This window comes from Thermobia domestica, chromosome 15, assembly GCF_964235325.1.
Source record: "Thermobia domestica chromosome 15, izTheDome1.hap1.1, whole genome shotgun sequence".
NCBI lineage: Eukaryota > Metazoa > Arthropoda > Insecta > Zygentoma > Lepismatidae > Thermobia > Thermobia domestica.
In genome coordinates this window covers 87,885,428-87,908,650 of record NC_137468.1, presented here as the reverse complement: position 1 = coordinate 87,908,650, position 23,223 = coordinate 87,885,428, and the positions used below count along the sequence as shown (strand labels likewise).

Sequence of the window (23,223 nt, the reverse complement as noted above, 5' to 3'; positions counted from 1 at the left end):
ATGGGAAATTTTCATCCATGTAGTGTGTGGTAATGTATTTGTGATTTAAAAAGACATAAAAAATTAAAGAATGAAGCGGACACGAACTGCCGCGCAGAAGACATGTAATTTACTAACTCGCCTCGCAATCAACTTGGCCAGACACTTAGGTTATACTACTCACATTTTTTTTCATTCTATCTAAAATAGGCTAATCTTAAATTCGCGTTACCGATTCGGGTTTTCTAACGTGAATTATTATGTTACAATTTAATTTGGATGTAAAATCCTGGCTTAATTAGTATTTAAGGAATTTGCAGTACTATGTGCATTAAAATTAAAACAGAAATATTATGGAATCTCGGTTTCAAATTTCACGTTTACCTTGATTCCAAATACTAATGCTATCATTTCTTTGTTCAGCCAATGTTTGCAGGAGCCGACAGTTGCTATTGGTTTCTATTTTTCGCTTATATGATCTTTATTTCCCATTATTTTTGCATAAAATTTTAAAGAAATATTAGTTACTAAGTTCTTTCTCCCATGAAAACACAAAGAAAAAGTAATACATTACGAAAACAAAGTTATTGCTTAAAAATGGAAGTTACAGTATACGCGCCATTTTTTGAACATAGTGGTACATGAACATACCTTTGTTGTGTTTATCGAATGGACTAGGTTTGATTCGGACGTCCGGATGACAGGGTCATGTCCGTTCTTTGTCAGAAGAGGAAAGAGAAATAATAATAATAATAATAATAATAATAATAATAATAATAATAATAATAATAATAATAATAATAATAATGAAAACACTGTTTACATTTTAATTAATTTCCAAATTGTTCCCCATCTCAAGTAGAGTATCATTGCTCCTTCTTCTTAAGGGCCATCATACACTACGCTACATTTTCTGTCGAAGACGCGCGACAGGCTGCGTCGTCGCGTCGCTGATATTCGACACACACTCGCCAAATAGCCATCTTCCAAATGGTGCCTGGAATATGCTTATCTTACAAATAGATATGCTAATACATATAATGTTATATGTGGACTATACCTCGTTTGTACTTTCTTTACTACATGAAGCGGCGGATTTAGAGTATTTCAGGCCGCAGGCCAAGCTTTCTTTGCGGTCCCCATTGTTCTGTGTATTTGAATAAATATTAAGTAATTCATAACTTACTTAATCTCAGATTAGTAATATAACATTTAAAATAAAACCAGTAGGTTTTACTATAAATTGAATTCAAATACAATTTGACTGGTCTATACATCACAGTACGAATACAGTTCTAACTTTGTATCGGTCTTTAACGGCAAAGTGCAAGCACATTCATAAGGAGTAGGTGTGTAGCCTTGAATTTGGGGTCTTCTTTGAGCTGCGTACTAAATTCGGGGTTTAGTCAGTATATTGCTAAATCCGCCACTGAGTACATAAGATATTACTTTCATACCTCGGGACCACTCCTTATAAATTTCATTATGGAGTTCCATGAGGCATTAGTGTCATGCTTAAATGCTTATAAAACATTATTTTTCCTATTTTCGTACAGTATACTATACACAGAACATACAGTGGCGGACTTACCTATGGCGCTGCCCCTAAGCACGATTCGGCCGGCCACTCCTTTGTGTTTCGTGAATATAGGAAACGTCTCAACGTAATAGGCCATTTTTAATTTTCCGTCATTGACACGCTATTATCCATGCCTTTGTGCAAGAAAGGCATAGTGAAATAAATTGTTTTGAAAATGTTATAATACGTTTTAAGATGAAAAAATATTTTTGCCAGTTTTAGGCGAGTGTGAATATGAATAAATTAATCACTGGACGCAATACCGTTCTTGGCAAAATTTGATTGAAATTTGCTTAGTGTATATTATGTAATATAATTTAATATAAGATATTATGAAAGTATTCATACCTTCACTTAGGAGAAATTCACTTCAACCCATATATTTTTCTTTTTGATATAATAGTTTATAATGACAAAAGTAGTGTTAAAAATTATCACTAATATTCTTTGCCATATAGTATTGTTTAAAATTTTTACTACCGAAAAAAACCATCGGACTAACTACGTCACAAAATGCCACGTTGCCTTATTCACTTTGTGGCTAAGAACTATATAGAAGGCTATGCTATAGCCTATTATATTAAAAGGCTGTCACGGAATATTTCATTAATGAATTTTACAAAATAAACCCTCCCAATGAAATTAAATTGAGTGTCACATTGACCAACTATAAGTACCAAAGATCATATAATTTACTGGCTAAAACAAATCTTCCGACTGCCGCCCCTCAAAGGCTGCTCCCCTAGGCTTTTGCCTAGTGTGCCTAATGGTAAGTCCGCCACTGGAAACATATTAAAAGATAACGAAATGTTATAAAATTACATATTGGCCTGGTGAATCGCAGTTCGCAAATGTGTAAAATATATTTGGGAATATCTGGTCATTTGTGCTATTTTTAAAAGTCTAATTTGAAATAGCAAAGTGAAGCAATAAACAATGTAGTTTTATGTTGCAATTTCCACCAAACAGATCATTGACTTGGTACCGAATTTTGGAAAATGTAAGAAAGAACAAAATGGCAGTATACTTACTGATACGATTCTTCTCTTTCGATGGCATATCCATGAATCCACTATGGAATGCAAACACAGTTTCTCCCATGCTTTCGTCTTTTCAATTCTGTTGCTATAGAAATCATTGCTGGAGTTCAATGTACTAGGTTGTGCCTGAATTTCTGCAATGAAAGAGTCTACGTCGAAAATTTTCGTTGAGTTCATCTTTCAGAATGAGTATTTGGTTACTGAAAAGCAAATTATGGCGCTGTGGCACACCTTCGACACACGAAGTTGCGTTGTGTGCGATGGTGTTAGGTGGCGGGTTACCGCGACAAGCCTGCGACAGTGTCACGCTTGTCGCGTAGTGTGCGAAGATCCCGCACCAGATCCATTGGAACAAATGGGAATTCCTTACCCCACGACAAGTCTGCCACAGAAAAAAAAAAAAAAAATGTCACGCATTTCCGACACACGAAGTATTCTAGTGTGTGTGAAGGGCTTAACCGTCGGATTAGCATACACGCCTTCGGAGCGTAGAACCGCTTTGATTCCTGGTGGGAGCTGATATAGATCAGATAAAAAAAATCCCGATTTCCTCTACGTCCATGTCTCTTATATTGGGTACCTAAAAAAAAAATCAATTTCAAATCAATTAAACTAAATATTAGAATATCTATTTATGGGTCTTCACTACAGCGAAATTAAACTATCGCTAATTTTCAGTTTTTCTGTAATATCTTCAAAACAAATAAATATATTCGGAAAACAGAAACATAGTGAACAAGACAATATTATTTTGCATGCGATACTTCTACCACAATTCACCTATCTGCTTTTGGTATGCCGCTATTTACAGAACCCGCAAAAAAAAAAAAAGAAAAGAAAAAGAAAGAAAAAAAGCTAAATTTATCTACAGTTGAAAATTGAAAGCAGATAGATGAGTTGTGATAACGGTATCACATGCAAAATCGTATTGTCTAGTTCACTACGTTTCTGCTGTTCGAATATTCTTATTTGTTTTGAAGATATTACAGAAAAACTCTAAAATAAACGGTAGTTTTAATTTCGCTGTAATGAAGACCTAATTATAACATCGGTAATCTTAGCACTAAAGTAGACACCTATAGACCTTATGCAGAGTCGTTTTCAGCGTTGAATTAAGAGCTTGACTAAGATGTGATACTAACTTCCGTATTTAATAACACGTAAGTGAAGTTAATAACGATTTATATCGAAAAAGGCCAATTTCGGCTTTCTCGCAGGATTGTCCAAACACTTTAGAAGAAATGAAGTTAAATGAGTCCTGTTCGCTCTTATATTGATTTCCCCTATTGTATTTGGACAATCCTACGAAAAAATCGTTGTTGGCCTTTTTCGATATAAATCGTTGCTAACTTTCACTTACGTGTTACTAAATAAGAAAGTTTGTATTACGCCTTAGTCAAGATCTTGATGCAACGCTAAAAACAACTTTGCATAAGGCTCCTTTAAAGTTCATTTTTAAAGCTAAAGCTAACTTTAGGTGACTCGTTTGATACCAGTCAATTTAGAACTACAAGACATTTCTTCCTATATTTAGAAATAAACTGAAATACAGCATTCTTTAGATATATGTTTTCCACAGTTAAGAAAAAAAATCATATTTCGTGTCGATAGGAATGCTAAATGATTAATGCCGAACGAAATACCTAATTATCATGTGAATGGTTAATCATAATAGACATTATATTCTAAGGTTTAAATTTAATTTTCTATTTTGTATGCTGCGTAATTTATGTTTTCTACACGACTACATCTAAAATTAACGAAAAATTTTACTCCACTGCAAGCACGAAGCATACTACAATTTGGAACTATTCATATCGTTACACGGAAGAAGGGAATCAACCCTAAAAAAATAATCAAGAAACGGAATACCGTACATTTAAAGTGGAACCCTCCCCGAATTACGCGAGATGTCGGAGTTTGAATCTAACCTGTTCAGGATCCGGTACGGGACGTGCACAGCAAAATTGACTGTGTAGTTCAGTTGACCATAAAGTTGTAGAAGTATATCTTATATTGTCAATTAAACTCGAAAAACTAAAAGGTAAAAAAAAAAAAAAAAAAAAAAAAAAAAAAAAAAAAAAAAAAAACACTTTAGAAACAAAATATATTGTAGTTTATTATTTTAGTATGTTGTGATATTTGTTATAATAATGAGCACGATTTTCTGTTAGTAAACAAAGCAGTAAAACAAGAATATAAAAAATATAATGGATAATAAATGAAAATTCGTAAAACGTTGCATTATAATTCAATTAAATACAATTTTGGTGCTATGTATTGTGTTTTCTGTCATGTGGTATTGAATAACACTGATTAAACAGGTGGGAACTAAACTGTGATGTTGGAGTTTATTGATTATACTTTACTGCCTCTTTTCACTACCGAGACTGTATGAAACAAGCTCTATTGCTTAAAGTGAGATTTGAATAATTATTTCAGTTATCCTAGGCTTGATAGATCCGATAAACTGGGATAGATCCGATAAACGATAGTCAATGGGTATAGAACCCAAGAATACACACACAGAAGCACGATCATAAGACATTTTGCTATTAAACAGTATGCGCTCTACAGTCGATAATAACGTGAAAAAATAAAAAGGAAATAGAAAAATGAAAATGAAATGAAATCTTTGAGTTTTACGTCCCACGGTTATGCCGGTTAGGCTAAAGGAGACGGTGATGATGAGAGATGAGTGAAATGGTGGAATGAGGAAAGTGGGAGGAAACGGGAGAACCCCGAGAAAACCCACGCACACGGTGTTTGTCCACCACAAGGAAAAAGGAAATAGAGGTCGTAAGATGATACAATTAATCTTTATGTGATCTTTAAAAAAATCACAAAGTTATCTCGAGATAATCGAGGCGATACCGAGGCTCATACGACAATTTACGACCCGAGACGAGATTGAGACTGTAAGACCGCTGTTTAGTAATCGAAACGAGACCGGGACTGTATGAAGTCTCATCTCGTCTCGTCTTAATATCACCCCTAACACGGAAAATATAGCCTAAAGTAGAAAAATCTGGTATTACTCTGAAAATTTGAATAGGAACTAAAGTTAGAAGCATTCAACTTATCGTATGCAGTTTAAGAACACTGGGCAGATGTCAGTAGCTTGGCCAGGAAAAGTCAATTGGGAAGAGAGGATACTGATAATATGTTAGAGAAGCACACACAGATACAATAAATGCATATTCAGGCACAAATACTGATCGATTTTTAATTGAAGCTTATGTAGTTGGAAACACATCAGGTGTCTGGTTTCGTTACGGTCAGGCGGTGGTATGGTGGTGATGTGTTAGCGTAACTTAGTACTACACGAGGAGCAATAGAAAGGCAGTGTGCAGTCAGACGGTGATCGTGGAAAATGGGTGACTTCTCTGATTTCCAAAGAGAACAAATTGTTAGCGCTCGATTATGTAGTGCGAAAGTGACAAAAATGGCAAATATGTTGAGTGAGTCGCGAAAGACAGTCTCCAAACTGATGACGATCTACAAAACTCACTGCAAAACCATATCGATGAAGAGGAACAGTAGTCCCAAGAATATCCTTAGTGACAGATCTCGCTGAGCAGATTGTCATTCAGAACCGTTGTAAGACTACAATGCAAGTAACGAGGAAACTCAAATCAGAATTTCCCACAGTATGTGTCGAGAATCACAGTACGGCGTAAGCTATTTGACATAAAACAAAGGCTTCCATAGATTGAACACGCACGTGCATTGTGCAACGACTCACAGTAAACTAAATGGCAAACGCAAACATCTGTGATGTAGATGCCATGGAAACTAGCGCCACCATGCGCTTCAGTTTTGCAGTGTTGCCACTTATAAGTGTCCCTTTTCCCGTGGCCCACCCTGTATCTATATCAAGCATTATGTAGCATTACATAATATACTACTCAGAGAAGTTGAGAAATGTGATGTTCGAAACCGATACAGCAACCACGTGTGACAGGCTAACATATGGCTGAGCAGTGTGCATTATGGGCTCCTGTTACACAACGTTTACTATTTTTTTCAGTGCATAGAAGTGAGGTGAATTTCAAGAGAGGTGGATAATAATGAAGTCATACTACTCTTTCCCATGTTATTTAGTTTCACTTACCAGGTATTGATGATGAAATCAGTTAACAGATGGAAAGAAGTACTAAACTATACTCTCTGGTGCTACAGGCCATAAATGGGTGTGCCCGATTAGATAGCGCACGTACAACTGGATGATGAGTGGTCAGTGCATGGTTCCAAGGTGCCATTATTTCTGTCTTTCAGAATAGGAATTCATTAGTGCTTAATTTCAGATAGCTCCCTCTTTGCCTCTGCATCAAAGCTTTTAATGCCCCAAAGTAAGTTGCATCTCATTGAATTGTATATTCATACCGGAAGTGATGAAGATCTACAATTTCAGGTTTCAATATTGACTTCTTATAAAGCAAAGACTAAATGGAACAGCGGGAATGATTTCTAGATATGGATTCAGCGTCCCTATAACCGACTCAAAATCCGATCTTGTCCTTCTGTTCAAATTGGGAGTGAAATATGTGCAATTTTCATTTTCAATATTGAATCACATAGCTTGTAGTTACCGTAGTTTGTAATGTAAATCGAAAGTTACTCTTGTTAAACTAACTTAATGGTTCCTTCCCTGATCTTCAAAATCTTAATGGTTCCTTCCCTGATCTTCCTATATGGTATTAGACAAAAAATGCGTCTTGTTATATGGATTGTCGCCTCACACTTTCTCATTCATTGATCATTCGCAGGGTATAATTATTACAAGATATTTCAAATACATTGGAATCATACTCAAAATAACTTCTTTCTTTTGCAATTCAGAAATATTTACGAAAGTAAGTAACTATACTTTATTTTGCGTAAGGGAGGAAAACGATAAACTTTGCCGAAGTAGGTTTAATATGACACTATTACAGAAACACATGAGTAGCTAATAACAGAACTTCCAAAAATTGGCGTTGGAATGTTGAATAGGATCTTGTTCTGAGAATTATCCGTTATCTGCTAGAAAACCAATGTATCTTATTGGAGAAAACACCTCTCGGTCTTATTAGATGACCCTAGTTGACTTGAGACGTATTAAACCCAATTTTCCAATGTGTTGAAGACGTCTTTGCTCTTTCTGTTCTTCTGTATCTATGACCACTCGACTCACATAGATACTCAGCCACCAAGTTCGCCAAAGCTGGTAATACTGCTTCAGATTCCAAACTTTCTGAATATAGAAGAAAAGTATCACCCATCCAAAGACTATCTCGAAAGAAGCAACAGATGGGATAGATCCTTGAACGTAATTATCAGAGAAGGCAGAATGTAGGAAAACGAATGCAAGGAAAAGCAATGGTGAAATGAGCATAAGGTAAACAAGATCGGAGAGAAATCTTCTCGCGTGATACACTGTGCCATAACTCTGAATCCATACTTTCAACGCTTCCCACCACCTATATTTTAGTATTCTCTTAATTGTGTATTGATAACCACATAATTCACAGCGAGTACTGTTCGATTCAGCGAGCCATCGCTCGAGACACGAAAGGTGCATGTAACCCATACTCCCAGTACAGAAACATGGTGATTCTAAATTTTCTCCAGTAGATATGGAAGAGCCACGGCATACTCTACAAAAGATCGTTAAAGATGATAGAGAACGTGTTCGTATACTGTCAATAGATTCTTTATTTGTATTCGGCATATTTCCATCATAAGGCAATGTGCTTAAAGAGCGGCTTCCTCTTAGTTCTGTTAAGGACGAATTGGCACTTGTGGTTGGATGAAAGGAAGAAGAAGTTGGTTCGAGTCTTATTTCACTTACTGGTCTTTCCACCTCAATAGCCGTTGAATGAATAACGATATTTTCATCCTCCGGCAAGATTTCTGACCTCCATATTGCACCTAACTCCCATTGATTGACTAGCCGGCTGAAGTCAGTATCGACTTGATATGGCTCTTGTCCAAGTTCCTGTGACATATAAATAACCCTTCCTTCGTCATCCGTCCACTCATCATCGATTCCTCCGCAGTAGCGAATCATTCTATAGAAAACAGAATCTCCCCTTCTCCGGATGAGTGTCAATGAATCTTCAGCTCTTCTTAATGGCTCTATCGTTTCCTCACTTGGGATAGTAATATCACTGGCAATATCTGAATCTGTAATGGGACCTCTTATGAACTGAAATACTCTACAAATGATACGATCGAGTAGAAAGTCTCCTGAAGAAGGGATCAGTGTCTGCCTTACTGTTACCGTACTTGAGTCAACAGTATCAATGGTGGTATTCTCTGTATCTGTAGTAGAACCTCTCGGAAACGTATACAGTCTACAAATGATTCGATAGAGTAGGGAATCTTCTAACGAAGAAAACAGTGTCAGCAACTCTTGAGAATTTCTACGTGGTGGTGCCGTTTCTGTGGTAAAGGGACCATCACTATTTAATAAATCTGAAGGGACACGTCTCGTGAACGGAGGATTTCTACGAAGGCTGTCCTCTTGGTCCATAGTTAATAATGTTTTAGAGTAATGACTACGCGTTCAACTTGTAGATTTTTAAGTTGCTCCAATCTTGCTAGTTGAATTATTTCATCCTTCAATCTGATGTAACAACATATAGTGTTATGCAAAGAAAATGAATCATATATGATACAAGAAACAAAGAATTTCAACAAATGCTGCTTGTCATCAATAATTTAATTGAAGAATGTATCGTTAACAAGAAACAAATATGGTTATTATAACAATACTCATGTTAACATTATTGAATTACTTAGCAACTAAGCAATACATAAAAATTTATTAAAACTACGAATTGGCAGTGACGAAGAGGGAAAACTTAAATAAAGCATAAGATTTTTCAAGTCATTGATATGATATAAAATTTATCTTAGGTCAACAAATATAGCAGTTTCACCAAATTGCTCTTTCTTCACGTAATAGCATAACCCTTAACACACCAAGCGGGGTCCTGTAGGGACCCCAGAGGGTAATATTTGGTGATACTGCTGCAACTATAAGAACCAATTTATTCTCGATTTTTATATCTGTCCTGCATCCTTTTTGGGATATCTGCTACATTATTAGATCAATGATACGTTCGTTAAAAAGAAACAAAAAAAAAAAAAATAAGTTGAGAAATTAAAATAATACTTGAGGTCCCTAGAAGACCTCAGCTTGGTAAACAAAGTTGATTTATTCTTGGTGTGTAAAGGGATAAGAGAGACTCTATTATCATCAGCTTTATTTATCGTTCTCCCCATTGGTCTAAAGCGTAGGATAGAATTGATAGGGTGTGGCCTAGGCCAATGAAATGAATGCTGACTCGACGTTGCCAAATGATAAACGGATGTAGCTGAGCAGACCCATTACAACGCTGGTAGATAAGCAGATGAAGCGTACTGAAAGGCAACTTACTTTTCTGTGCATAAACTGATGTGAATGCGTACAAAGACATACGTATCAACAGCACTATCGCTTCTGAACAGCGTTTAAAGGGAATTTGGAGCGTCGTCGTCAAACGTCATAGACATGGTTCCTTAGTATAGTGACTGCGGATGTCTTTGGTGCACGAGGTCCCGGGTTTGACTTCTAGTAGGAGAGCCTTTAAATTTGAGATCATTACGGTGGCCTGAATTCCACCTTAAACTGTACGTCCATTTCTCATATAGTATCGGTGTTGAAAGGGACACTAAATTCCAAATCAAACAATTAACCAACTTGGTTAATCTGCTACCAAATACTTAACCACTGTTTGGGGAGAATATGTCTTGGCTAAAATTCATTTACGTAAAACTTTCCACTAACAAAACTACTAGATATCGCAATACACATTTCAACTCAAGTCTATCCACAAGCGTCAGGGAAAACGTTTTACTTCCATCTACGGCAATAATAACAACTTACAATTATAAGTGCACAGATTTCCATAGAAGGCATGAAACCCAACAATCACCATTTTCTACTGACAATTTTATATATTTACAATATTGTTCACTACAAGGACAACACAGAGTGGTAATGAACTATACCGACAAACCGTAAGAGGTGATTCATTGCATCAGAATAAGATAAAAAGTTCATATGAACCTTTAGAGAAAAGGGTATGATTACAAGCTATAATTGTCCAAAAGCGTGGAAAAATACATTTTAACAAACATTATCTCGAAGACGGGAAGTGATAGTGTGGCGACCTAGGCCTAGGGGAACGTGGGGCATAATGGGGAAGCTAAGATATTTGCCTTTCTAAATTGGTAACCAATATCTCAATTCCAGTAAGTTTTTTGCGGTAGACACGTTGGACATTCATTGTGATATTTCTACCAGCAAATCCTTTCAAAAATATTGTTTTGGACCTTTTTGCTCAGCTTATTCCAAAAATGGCTCTTTTCCCCATTATGCCCCCTACGTGGGGCATAATGGAACATTGGATTTCAGTCAACCCCATTATGCCCCTACCCCATACTGCCCCTTACATCTATAATATCCAGCTCTAATATAGACTTATCATTATAAAACAATAATATATGATTACTATTATACAACACAACTTGAATTTTATGAAATATTTATTAGACTCAATAACCAAATATAACAAAAGATGAGTACTCTTTTAAAAAAAAATGTTGATAATTACTTCAAAAAGTATAAGGTACATTCTGAATTAGGCATTATTAAGAAAAAGAAAAAAAAATGTGATCATTGGGAATTGTACTACAAAGTTTATGCTGATTACATCGAATTATTGTCAGTTAAATCTTATTATTTCCTGACATCAAATCAACATAACCAAATTTTGAAAATTGAGCATGAAAAACTTAAACAAAACTGCGTATTCGAACCTTATATATAAATTTACACGAGGAAATCAAAAATAGACAAGTGTATAGTACAACTATTATGTCTGAAGTAGATGTGAAACATTGGTAGAATCATGCTTTTTCTAACAGAATTTACAATAGTATTCAATTTCATCGTCATCGCTAACAACCACGGCACACGAATTGTGGGCCCACTGATGACATCTCGTGCATGAAATCCAACCCTCATTAGATTTGGACCAAAAGTTGCCACAATGGAGACAAGCCGCGTCATCGTCTTCTTCATCGGATGAGCTTGATGACTCTTTAGCTAGTTTTCTTTTTCGCCCATTCTTTGGTAGGCCTTTGTTTGAGGTTGGTGGCGCTATAATACGTTTTTTTTCTATACACCTTTGATTGTTTGGAATTTGCTTGAGCTAATTAAAGTTCCTTTTTGTACAGGGATGCAGTTAATATGGCTGTTTTACCCTTTTATGTTTGTATGTTTTGTCCCTTGCTTAATTTTTGGAATAGCTATTATGTTTTGAGGCGAAGCAGAAGGAAAACTTGATGTTGATGGAGTTTGTTCTTTGTAAGAGCATCCGGGAATTTCTGCGTCAATCGAATATTCAGATGTATTCGACTGTACGCTTTGTGTGTGTGGTTTAAAGAGGGATTTGTTAGATGCAGTTAGTGTAGGGTTTTTATTTCCTACTAACTCAGCGACGTTTAAGCCTATGTCTGTTGCATCTGCAGGTACAAAGTCTTCATCTGTAAACACGTTCATGTCCAAAGGCCAAATCCCTGTTTTCTTGAAGGCGTTAATTGCGTTCAGCATTGTTGCTGCTCTCAAAAATGCTGGGCCAAAGAGTTGAGAGATGACTTGGAGCGTAACAACTTTTGGGAAATTGGTTCTAATCGATTTTCTAACCTTATCTTCATAGAACTTGCTGAGTGGCCTCATAAAGCCGACGTCAAGGGGTTGAAGTCGGTGAGAGCAATGAGGAGGCAGAGAAAGCAAAACGACTCCATTTTCTCTTGCTATGTCAATTAAGTCCAAGTTTTTAGTGTGGGCGCTATGACCATGCAGAACAAGAACTGGTTTACTTGTAGACGCTCCTGAAAACATTAGGAATTTCTTGAACCATTTGAGAAAGAGTTCTTTCGTAATCCATCCAGTAGCACTAACTTCTGCCCATGATCCAGGTGAAAGGCCCATCTTAAATTCCTGCTGCATTCTTGCTCTAGGATAAATAATCATAGGTGGTATGTACACTCCAGCAGCTGAACAACAAATTACTACAGTAACCGTTTCTCCTCTCTCTGTTACAGCTCCAACTTGACGTTTCCCTTTTTCTGTGACAACCCTTGTATGTCCTTTAGGATTCATGGCTATTCCGTTTTCATCTACATTATAAATATTTTCTGCAGAGAGATGATGTTCATCAATGACTCCAGCCAAAAGCTCAAAAAACTTGGAAACAGCTACCTTGTTGAACCCCATCGCGCGAGCTCGCGATGTAGATTCTGGTTTACGAAGTGTTATTTTAGGGTGACGCTTAATAAATCCTCTTAACCAGTCAATTCCAGCCCTTTTTCTTCTTTGTTGAATTTTGTTTTTTTTCTACCAATTGAAACGCTAATTATCTCAGTTCATTACCAGTTAGACCAAAAAGTCGCCTCTCCATTTTCACTAAATAATCTACTAACTCGCACTCCTGTTCATAGGTAAACACAGGCTTGAAATGTCTCATTTGTTTCTGGAAAGATCCAGGGTTTTCTCGTTCCTTGTTACAATGCCGCTACAGCGTAGTATGGGGAACGTTGAACTGCCGGGAAGCTTTATAATATCCCATTTCACCACGTATTACACTCTCGATGGCCGCCTTCATCTTTTCTTCCTCCCAACTTTTTCCTTGTTGATTTCCTTCTATATGTGCGAACCATTCTAAAATGACAGCAAATAAGAGCTTATGCAATCCCAGCATTAACAAGAAATGTTTCGAGCTGGATAGTAAACTACACAATCGATACTCTTACGGGGCATAATGGGGTAATGGGGCAAAATGGGATGATTGCAATACCGTTTTGCCCCACCCCGTTTTGCCCCAGATGAGTTGTAGTGTTAAACCAACGAGTATCTCTGTTATAACTTACAATCCGTAAACCTCAAAAACACACAACAAACACAGAAGAAATATTCTTTCGACATATTAATAGTTTAAAAGTGTGCAATAAATAACTTGCCTTACCTTGACAAAAGAAAAATCCCAAAGGTTTTTTAGAACCTTTAGCACGAAAACAAAGAACTGACACACAGCACTGTTCCTTTTCAACTGGTAAGAACGCTGCTCAAGCGCAACAGCCCTTCGTCCTTGAAAATCTTGTTTAGGTACTTATCGCTAGATTGCAGTTAATTACAATTCAAAAAATACCGATACCCCGTTATGCCCCCCTTCCCCGTTATGCCCCATGTTCCCCTATATCAGCGTATAGCCGAAATTTAATTTCTGACACCGGTAATTCTATGCAGTAATATACAATACATACTTCATGTATGAGCGTAAATACGTAAAATTCAATATGAGAATACTCTATTTAGTGTTATTTGAATTACTGGAAGGGATCAAGAAGAAATTCATTTCTGTTAAATAATATTATTGCTGGGGGATGTGTTAATATATTCGTATATGCAAAAGATAATTCGTGTCTGGTAATTTTCTTAAGTACATATTAACCTGTAAGCGTTTTTTGTTTATTTGAAATTTTCAGAACCTTCTCAAAAGTTGCGTAAAAAAAATTTAAAAAAGTAAGAGAGAAAACATTGCTTGTTGAAATTGTTATTGTAAAACAAACAATGTTTGTTTTATCTATGAAATTATCGGGAAAGATGCAAAGCTCAGAGGAAAAAAGGACTAAATTCCTGAGGGAAGGGAAGATCTTTCGCATGGATTTCTTGGCCATACGACTGACCCTGCATGAGTGTTATTGCTTATTGAAGGTTTTCTAGGATTTCCACCAGAAAGCAGTTTATTGAGGACAGAATAAAGAAGAATTTCAAGTTCAGCTTGAAGCTGTTGTGTCTGATGGTTCACCAGGTCTAGACTCATGATAGATATACTTGTGGGAAAAAGACTTTTGTGTCTACTGTAATATATCGCAGAACCGAGAATAATTCATGTCCATTATGAAGAGGTTATTGAAACACTTGGGAGAAAAAAGGACTATCCGCGTCCGTATCTGAGAGTGTCCGTAAAATGGAGGGTTTTGTTCCATGAGAGAACGTATAGTTTTGAAGGGACAGAAACATCTGTCCGTATTATAGACGTGTCTGTATTGATAGGTGTCCGTTAAAGGAGATTTCACTGTATGTGAAAAATTAGTGGTGGAAAAATACATCACAGCATGTGTTACTCCAAAGATAAGGAACCGTGGAGCTGGTGGTCGCTAATACTTCTGACTTCCCGTTCCTTCTTTGGATCCACTTGAAGTCAGAGCATATCTGAAAACTCTGTTGGAAGATAATTGGAAATTATGCTCTGCGGGGAATCGTTTGCACATTTCTGATACAGTACATGAGCTTTTGGATGACGTATGTGTGACTTCCTTTACACTGATATGAACCAACGCTCCACGATCACTAGTCTTCGAAATAATCCGTGTTGAAATGTATCTTGTTTTGAACGCCCTAGCTCTGAATGTACACTTTCCCCCATAGGTCCATCTGATTTCTTTTTCTTCTTCTTGGCGGGAGCTCATGTGGTTCGGATTCCACGTTAATCAGTAGGTCCACGTCTCATATAGCCTCGCTGCTGAAAGGGACGCTAAACTAAAATCAACAATTTTTCTTCTTCTCATGTAAGGAATCACCTGTGAAAGTTTGTCGGTATACAAGATGTCCAATATACAATGCAACCCGGAGTTTGGGATAGTAGAACTTTTGAACCTGAAGCGATACACAAATAATGGTTAAACCAAATTAAAGCTTTGTTCATGTATATATTTTAAAACTAGGAAGTAACGATTGCAGTAAACTAGGAACCGCCCAATTTTGCCAGGTGAAGGAGTAAATCTTTTTTTTTTTTTTTTTACAAAACATGGAAATTGACTCATAACTCATACGTATGAATGTTCTGTCGTTAATTTTCAGTTTGTTTCGTTGGAGTAGCTTGTAAACTATGGGGCAGAAAAAAGAATTTTTCATTTCCATCGATAACTAATCGGATGAGGCCTCTGTAAGGGGTTACTAGGAAAATCGTAGTTTTCATAAATTAACACTCTGAATTGGCAACATTGCTGATGTTTCAGTGCATCAAAAGGTGTGTTAAGGACCTGTATACAATATGCAATTCTTGAAAACAACGAAAAAGAAACTTTGAAATTATCATGATAAAACTTTTACTTATATGCACCCGGCAACACTGCTACTAGTACGAAACGAGTTGTCAGCTCTACAGCAATGCTGAAAGTCCCTCTGTTTTGATTCGAACAATGGTTCACATGTTTCACCATGTTGGCAGCAACTTTACGAAGAGTAAATGTTCTCAATGGCACTGCGAATGTTAGTTTCCAGGTCTTGTATAGTTCGAGAATTGTTCTTGTATACCTTTTGCATTTCGTATCCCCATAAAAATGAATAGCAGTGTTGCCGGGTGCATATAAGTAAAAGTTTATCACGATAATTTCAAAGTTTCTTTTTCGTTGTTTTCAGGAATTGCATAATGTAGACAGATTCTTAACACGCTTTATGATGCACTAAAATATCAGCAGTGCTGCCAAATCAGAGTGTTAATTTGTGAAAACTACGATTTCTTTAGTTCCCCCTTACAGAGGATTCATCCAATTAGTTATCGGTGGAAATGAAAAATTCTTTTTTCTGCTCCATAGTTTGCAAACTACTCCAACTAAACAAACTGAAAATTAACGATAGAATATCCATACATATGAGTTATGAGTCAATTTACGTGTTTTGTAAAAATATAAATATTATTATTATTATTATTAATAATAATAATAATAATAATAATAATAATAATAATAATAATAATAATAATAATAATAATAATTTACACCTTCGGTTACATCTGACAACACTGTGTGGTTCTTAGTGTACTTCAATCGTTCCTTCCTAGTTTAAAAATATATGTATGAGCAAAGCTTCATTTTGGTATAACCATTATTTGTGTATCGCGTCAGATTCAAAAGTTCTACTATCCCAAACTCCGGATTGAATTGTATATTGGACACCCTGTAGTTCATTAACACCGTGTTATCAGGTCTTCGGTTGATAAATCTCCGTTGCTTGAACAAAGATCGATTCCATATCAAAATGTGATGGTTGGCATCCACAATATTTATGTACAGTCAGCGACAAACGTTCTTTCCGTTTGATGAAATTAGTTTCGTAAATAACTTCCGAATGGAAAAACAATTTGAGTACGGTTTATGGTAAATTAAAAAAGAATGTAATTTTCTGTATATTCCAATCTTTCACTGTTATTCCCAAAATAAATTTTGCCAAACGGAAAGACCACATATAATACGCGTTTACAACATAATCTGCAACCTGCCGACCTACAATCATCAATGACTTTATAAGGTTATTATTATTATTATTATTATTATTATTATTATTATTATTATTATTATTATTATTATTATTATTATTATTATTTTGTGGAAAATGCGTAGATCGGTGATATTTCAAGAAATAAGCACATTCGTGAGAGGCTATGGGTCCAGCCTGTAGTGCAATTAACGTCCAGACAACGGGCATAGCTTTCCTTTCTTGACCTTTTTATTGCAAATGAACTACAGGCTATACCACAGCGTCTCCTATATGCAATCCAGAGTTGGCGTGGGTCAATGAAAACTTGACCCACGACCCACTGACCCACCACCCACCGTGACCCACTCTGACCCACGACCCACCATGACCCATGACCCACGGTGACCCACTCTGACCCACCACCCACCGTGACCCACCACCCACCATGAACGGGGACGCGGCACAAGTCCTAAACGGCATTAGACCTAAAATGCACAAGTCCTAAAATTATTTCGCGGCACAAGTCCTAAATGGCAGAAGTCCTAAACGGCATTAGACCTAAAATGCACAAGTCCTAAAAATTATTTCGCGGCACAAGTCCTAAATGGCAGAAGTTCTAAAAGGCACAAGTCCTAAAAATCATATCGCGGCAGAAGTCCTAAACGGCAGAAGTCTTAAAAGGCAGAAGTCCTAAACGGCATTAGACCTAAAATGCACAAGTCCTAAAAATTATTTCGCGGCACAAGTCCTAAATGGCAGAAGTCCTAAAAGGAACAAGTCCTAAAAGGCACAAGTCCTAAAAATCATATCGCGGCAGAAGTCCTAAACGGCAGAAGTCCTAAAAGGCAAAAGTAATAAACGGCATTAGACCTAAAATGCACAAGTCCTAAAAATTATTTCGCGGCACAAGTCCTAAATGGCAGAAGTCCTAAAAGGCACAAGTCCTAAAAATCATATCGCGGCAGAAGTCCTAAAAGGCAGAAGTCCTAAACGGCATTAGACCTAAAATGCACAAGTCCTAAAAATTATTTCGCGGCACAAGTCCTAAATGGCAGAAGTCCTAAAAGACACAAGTCCTAAAAGGCACAAGTCCTAAAAATCATATCGCGGCAGAAGTCCTAAACGGCAGAAGTCCTAAAAGGCAGAAGTCCTAAACGGCATTAGACCTAAAATGCACAAGTCCTAAAATTATTTCGCGGCACAAGTCCTAAATGGCAGAAGTCCTAAAAATCATATCGCGGCAGAAGTCCTAAAAGGCAGAAGTCCTTAACGGCAGAAGTCCTAAACTGCAGATTGTGGCGCTACTACCGCGTCCGTAAGAAGAATACTGTCAATCTGTTAGTCAAAGTTTAGATATACTGTTTCATATTCCTTTCAGAGCCTTAGTTCTTACAAGTTATTTGTATAAATACATATTGTATCGTTCTGAAATAATAAATAAATAAATAAATAAAGCCTATTGTCCTTTCTTACTCTTTCCATGATATATTTCTATGTTGACAAAATTTTAACTTTCTACCAAATGTGATTCCCAGATCTTTCATAATGTCTGTTTTTCTCTATTTCCATACCATTGACTTCATATTAGTAACATAATATTGTGTTTTAGTTATGTACGCCATAAATTTTGCTTTCCTTGTGTTGTTTTGAAGTAAATTATTTTTACACATATATTTCTTGTATAGAAGTCTTTCTCTAGCAAATAGTTGTCATACTCGTAATTAACTACTACTGGGATACGGCTGTTTCGGTGTAGGACGTTTTGGTGCAGGGCGTTTCGGTGTACAGATTGCTCGGTGTAAGGACGTTTAGGGGTGAGGCTGGTTCGGTGTAAAAGTTCTAATGTTTACACCGAAACGTCCACTCTTCAAAATGAAAATTATTCGTTAGAGAGAAATAAATTCACGAAGTAGAATATATAAATTAATAAATAAAATAAAAATTAAATGTTTCTGTAATTGGCAAGGGTTACTTATTTATAGTGAGTCCCCTCGCTTCACTCTATGTCAGAACTTCTTATATCCTCAAATGTTATAATTATTAATTGATTGGGAAAACGTTTTACGGTAATGATATATAGTAAAAAAGTGTGTGATGCATAAACATTGTGTACACCACACACACCTTATTACGGCAATAACTGTGCACAAATCGCAAAATGCTGCACAATCTTTGAAAGAAAATTTTCAAACACAGGTGGTTTTTCTTCCAATAACCGCTTTTATATCATGCATACCCAATAAGATTAGCAAATCTAGGAAAAGAAAACTGATTATGAATCAGTGATGAGATCTTAATTATATTATTACGGAGATGTAAATTCATGTTATAGTTGTAGAGAAGGACAGTGTCAGAAAAATGTCTCAAGAAAATTTTTAACGGCCTAAAGAACACAACAAGAGGCTGAATCCTACCAGTTGTTCCTGCAGAAATTGTTTCTATTATGAGTTACTCTTTTGTTCTTAAAATAGGTCAAAGTTGAATTGTGACCACTCCACGAAACTAATAACAAAATGGACTTTGCATTAGACGCTTGAAGAAAAATCTCTTGGAACCATGATCTCACAAGACTTGATGTTAATTTTTCCGGATTTGATGCTTTTACAAGGATATCTTCAAATTTAAAGAGGTTGTGTTGGACTATAAGACCAAATGTTCCATTGTTTTCCTACAAAACAATTAAAAGTGGTGATAACAAAACACTATTTGCAGAAATTAAAGGCTGTATGATGTAGCTACGGGTCATAGAATTTACTGACTGTACCACACTTTCTACTGTTTGTGTCCCTGTAAACACTAGAGTTCGTCCCGTCTGCATTTAAAAATTAAACCTATTGATCAGAGTTATAAATATTTAATTTTCCAATATGTGTTGCTTCACATTCGCGACAAATGCATTGGCATTGGCTTCTAACTTTTTGGCTATAGATTTAATCAAACGTCCTGTTAAAATAAGTACAAAAAGGGGTTTCAAATCAGTCTGCACCTTCTCTCAGTAGCCCCTGCCAATTATAATTGTTCTTGGCTAACTGCAGAACATTTCAAACCAGAAGACTATTTGTAATTGTAATCATCATATTGGATCCGCCAATTTGAATTTTGTAATTTCAACGTCAGGTTCTGAATCACCTGTCCTAAAACCTCCTTGACAGTAAGCTGGTCGTATCATTTAATCTTCTATTTTAATGATTGCTTTCTGTTTATGCTTGGAGGCCACCTCTAACGTTCAAAGAGTGGTTTCTACCCTTAAACCCGCACCATTGCCAAAAATAAAATTTAAAAAAAAAGTGACGATTATTTTTTGATATTCTACAAGTATGCAAAGTTTCATTCAAATCAGTAAATTACACTTCCGTAAGTCTCCTTGTTAGTGCTGTTCAAATGGAAAAAATAAGCTAATTGGCGGATATGAAGTCAGGACAAAGAAAAAATACGCCGATGTTACGAAGAGAAAATTCCAAATTGTTTGTGAAAATTACAAATCTGACAATGTGATTACAGTCTTAAAAGGAATTGTGTACAATTTTAGATTCTTAGTTGAGTGATTCTATGTAATTATATTTTTTTCAACAAAATTCCTTTGAGTTGAGATGACTTGATTCTGAGTTTAACGTCCCGTTCAGCAGCGAGGCTATATGAGACGTCCACATACTTTTTAACGTGAAATCCGAACCACATGAGCTCTCACCGGAAATCGAACCCGGGTCTCCCACGCCCAAAATTCCTTTGAGGTATTATTCAGTTTGTATATATTATTACTGTGTCTCAGGAACTTTGTACAATATATTTATTTCAATTTAGAAATAATGCTGAATATTTTGCAGTAAATTTGATTATTATTCTATAAAACTCGCCTATGGACATCTCTGAATAGAAATTATTGTTGCGAATGGATTGGTGTTGTATTATCATCCTGTCTCAATAACAATGAGACTCAGTAACAATGTTAATCAGTTTACACTATTCCACAGTGGCTACACTATGACACTTCATGCCTGTTCATTACAAGCATATGATTAATGCAATCAAATATTAGACTATACACCGAAACGTCCTTTACAGCAAGCGTCCTTACACCGAACCGTCCTTACACCGTAGCGTCCGTACACCGAAACGTCCTACACCGAAACATCCTAAACCCTTACTCGTTATCGTTATTAATAATAATTTTAGTGTTACTAACATAGTTGTTACCGTTGGAATTAAATACGTTCATATTGGTATTGCGGCAACTACTTACTACTGAAATGCTTTATCGAATATTTAAGTCTGTAGTTTGTAGCAGGGTGGCCATAGAAGTTAATGGCTTATAGCCCATAGAGCGTCACTGAAATTTTAGAGGATCTTTGAAAAGCAACTTAATTGAAATTAATGAGAAATATATATTTAAAATACATTTATTTAATACAAGAACATTACGTTTAATCAATTCCGCAACCATGGTTGAGGAAGGGATGTATTAAAGTACGAACCATTGAAATAGTGCTGAAGCAATAGCTGAGTTTTTTATAAACATATATATAAATGAAAGTATACTAGAATGTAACTAACTAGTCTTGAAATGAAAGAATGCAACTATATATATATATATGAAAGTAACTATTTGTAACTTAACAACACTTGAACCACCAGACTGATCTCGACAAAAACTTTCAACATAGATGAGGTTCGGGCCTGAGATGGTTTTATCATTTCACTTTGAAGGTGCAACTTGGAGGAAGGAAGTGCGGATATATATTAAAAATTATCGATCTTAGTGTCGAACCCATAGTTTCCGGGGTTGCTGAGATGAACACTGACATCTCCGATGAAGCTTAAATTCTAATTCAGCACTGCAACTTGGGGGAAGGAGAGGAAGATGTATAAAATGATCGAAAATGACCGCTATAACTGTCGAATCCATAGTTTTTGCGGTCGCTGAGATGAACAGTTACACTTTCGATGCCGTTTAAATTCAAATTTACTCCCGCAAATTGAGGGAGGTACATAAAATAATGCAAAATAATTGATATTAGTGTGAATCCATAGTTTCTGGGGTCGCTGAGGTGAACAGTTACACTTTTGATGCCGTTTAAATTCGAATTTACTCCCGCAAATTGAGGGAGGTATATAAAATGATGAAAAATAATCCATATTAGTGTGAATCCATAGTTTTCGAGGTCGCTGAGGTGAACAGTGACACTTTCGATGCTGTTTAAAAAATTTAAGTTTGTCCCCGCAAATTGAGGGAGGGGGAGGTGTATTAAAATGTTGGAAAATAATCGATATTAGTGTGAATCCATAGTTTTCAGGGCCACTGAGATGAACAGTGACATTTCCGATGCAGTTTAAATCCAAATTCAACGCCAAAACTTTAGGGAGGGGGAAGGGGGTGATATATAAAAAATGATCGAAAATGACTGATATTTAGTGTTGAATCTATAGTTTTTGGGGTTGCTGAGATGAGCAGTGACGCTTCTAATGCCGTTTAAACCCAAATTAAGCGCCGTGACCTGGGGACAGAGGAGAGGGGTATATATATGTATGTATATATATGAAATAGTATATATATATATATATATATATATATATATATATATGTGTGTGTGTGTGTGTGTGTGTGTGTGTGTGTGTGTTTGTGTGTGACCGATATTATAGTCGAATACATCGTTTTTGGGTTGCTTTGATGAACAGTAACACTTCCGATGCCATCATCTCCGCAACTTGAGGCGGAGAGATATATAAAAATGATCGAAAATGACCGATATTAGTGTCGAATCCATAGTTTTTAGAGTCGGTGAAATGAACAGTAACACTTCCGATGCACTTTAAATCCAAATGCATCTCCGCAACTTGGAGGCGGATATATATATATGATCCAAAATGATCGATACTAGTGTTGAATTCATGGTTTTTGGGGTCCTGAGATGAACAGTGAGACTTCCGATGACATTTAAATCCAAATTCAGCACCGCAACTTGTGGGGGGAGAAGATGTGGGTATATAAAAATGGTCGAAAATTGTTGATATCAGTGTCGAATCCATACTTTTCTGGGTGGCTGAGATGAACAATGACACTTTCGATGCCGTTTAAATCCAAATTCAGACCCCATTATTACTCCTAAAGGGAGAGGATGACATGTAATAGTAAGTGAAAGTGACTGATACTAGTGTCAAACTCATAGTTTTGGGGTCCCTAAGTTCACTGGTGACAGTTTTAATGCTCCTTATACCGAAAATGAAACTATTCTCCCCGTATGAAGAACGGGTATTCTGCTAGTCTTTAAGAA

General features: G+C 36.3%; 2 protein-coding genes across 2 annotated transcripts; both read right to left on the bottom strand.

Annotated features, from left to right (window-relative positions):
• Positions 1-7,488: 7,488 nt before the first annotated feature.
• Positions 7,489-9,307, bottom strand: LOC145671875 (uncharacterized). The gene has a single exon (XM_081741104.1). The coding sequence runs from the start codon at positions 9,113-9,115 to the stop codon at positions 7,670-7,672; it is 1,446 nt and encodes a 481-aa protein (XP_081597230.1). The 5' UTR covers positions 9,116-9,307; the 3' UTR covers positions 7,489-7,669.
• A 2,583-nt stretch (positions 9,308-11,890) lies between these two features.
• Positions 11,891-12,910, bottom strand: LOC145671554 (uncharacterized). The gene has a single exon (XM_081740741.1). The coding sequence runs from the start codon at positions 12,908-12,910 to the stop codon at positions 11,891-11,893; it is 1,020 nt and encodes a 339-aa protein (XP_081596867.1).
• Between the last annotated feature and the right edge of the window lie 10,313 nt (positions 12,911-23,223).

Excerpts from the sequence above, each read along its gene's own strand:
- LOC145671554 (XM_081740741.1), bottom strand. The coding sequence starts at position 12,910 with ATGGGGTTCAACAAGGTAGCTGTTTCCAAGTTTTTTGAGCTTTTGGCT.
- LOC145671875 (XM_081741104.1), bottom strand. The coding sequence starts at position 9,115 with ATGGACCAAGAGGACAGCCTTCGTAGAAATCCTCCGTTCACGAGACGT.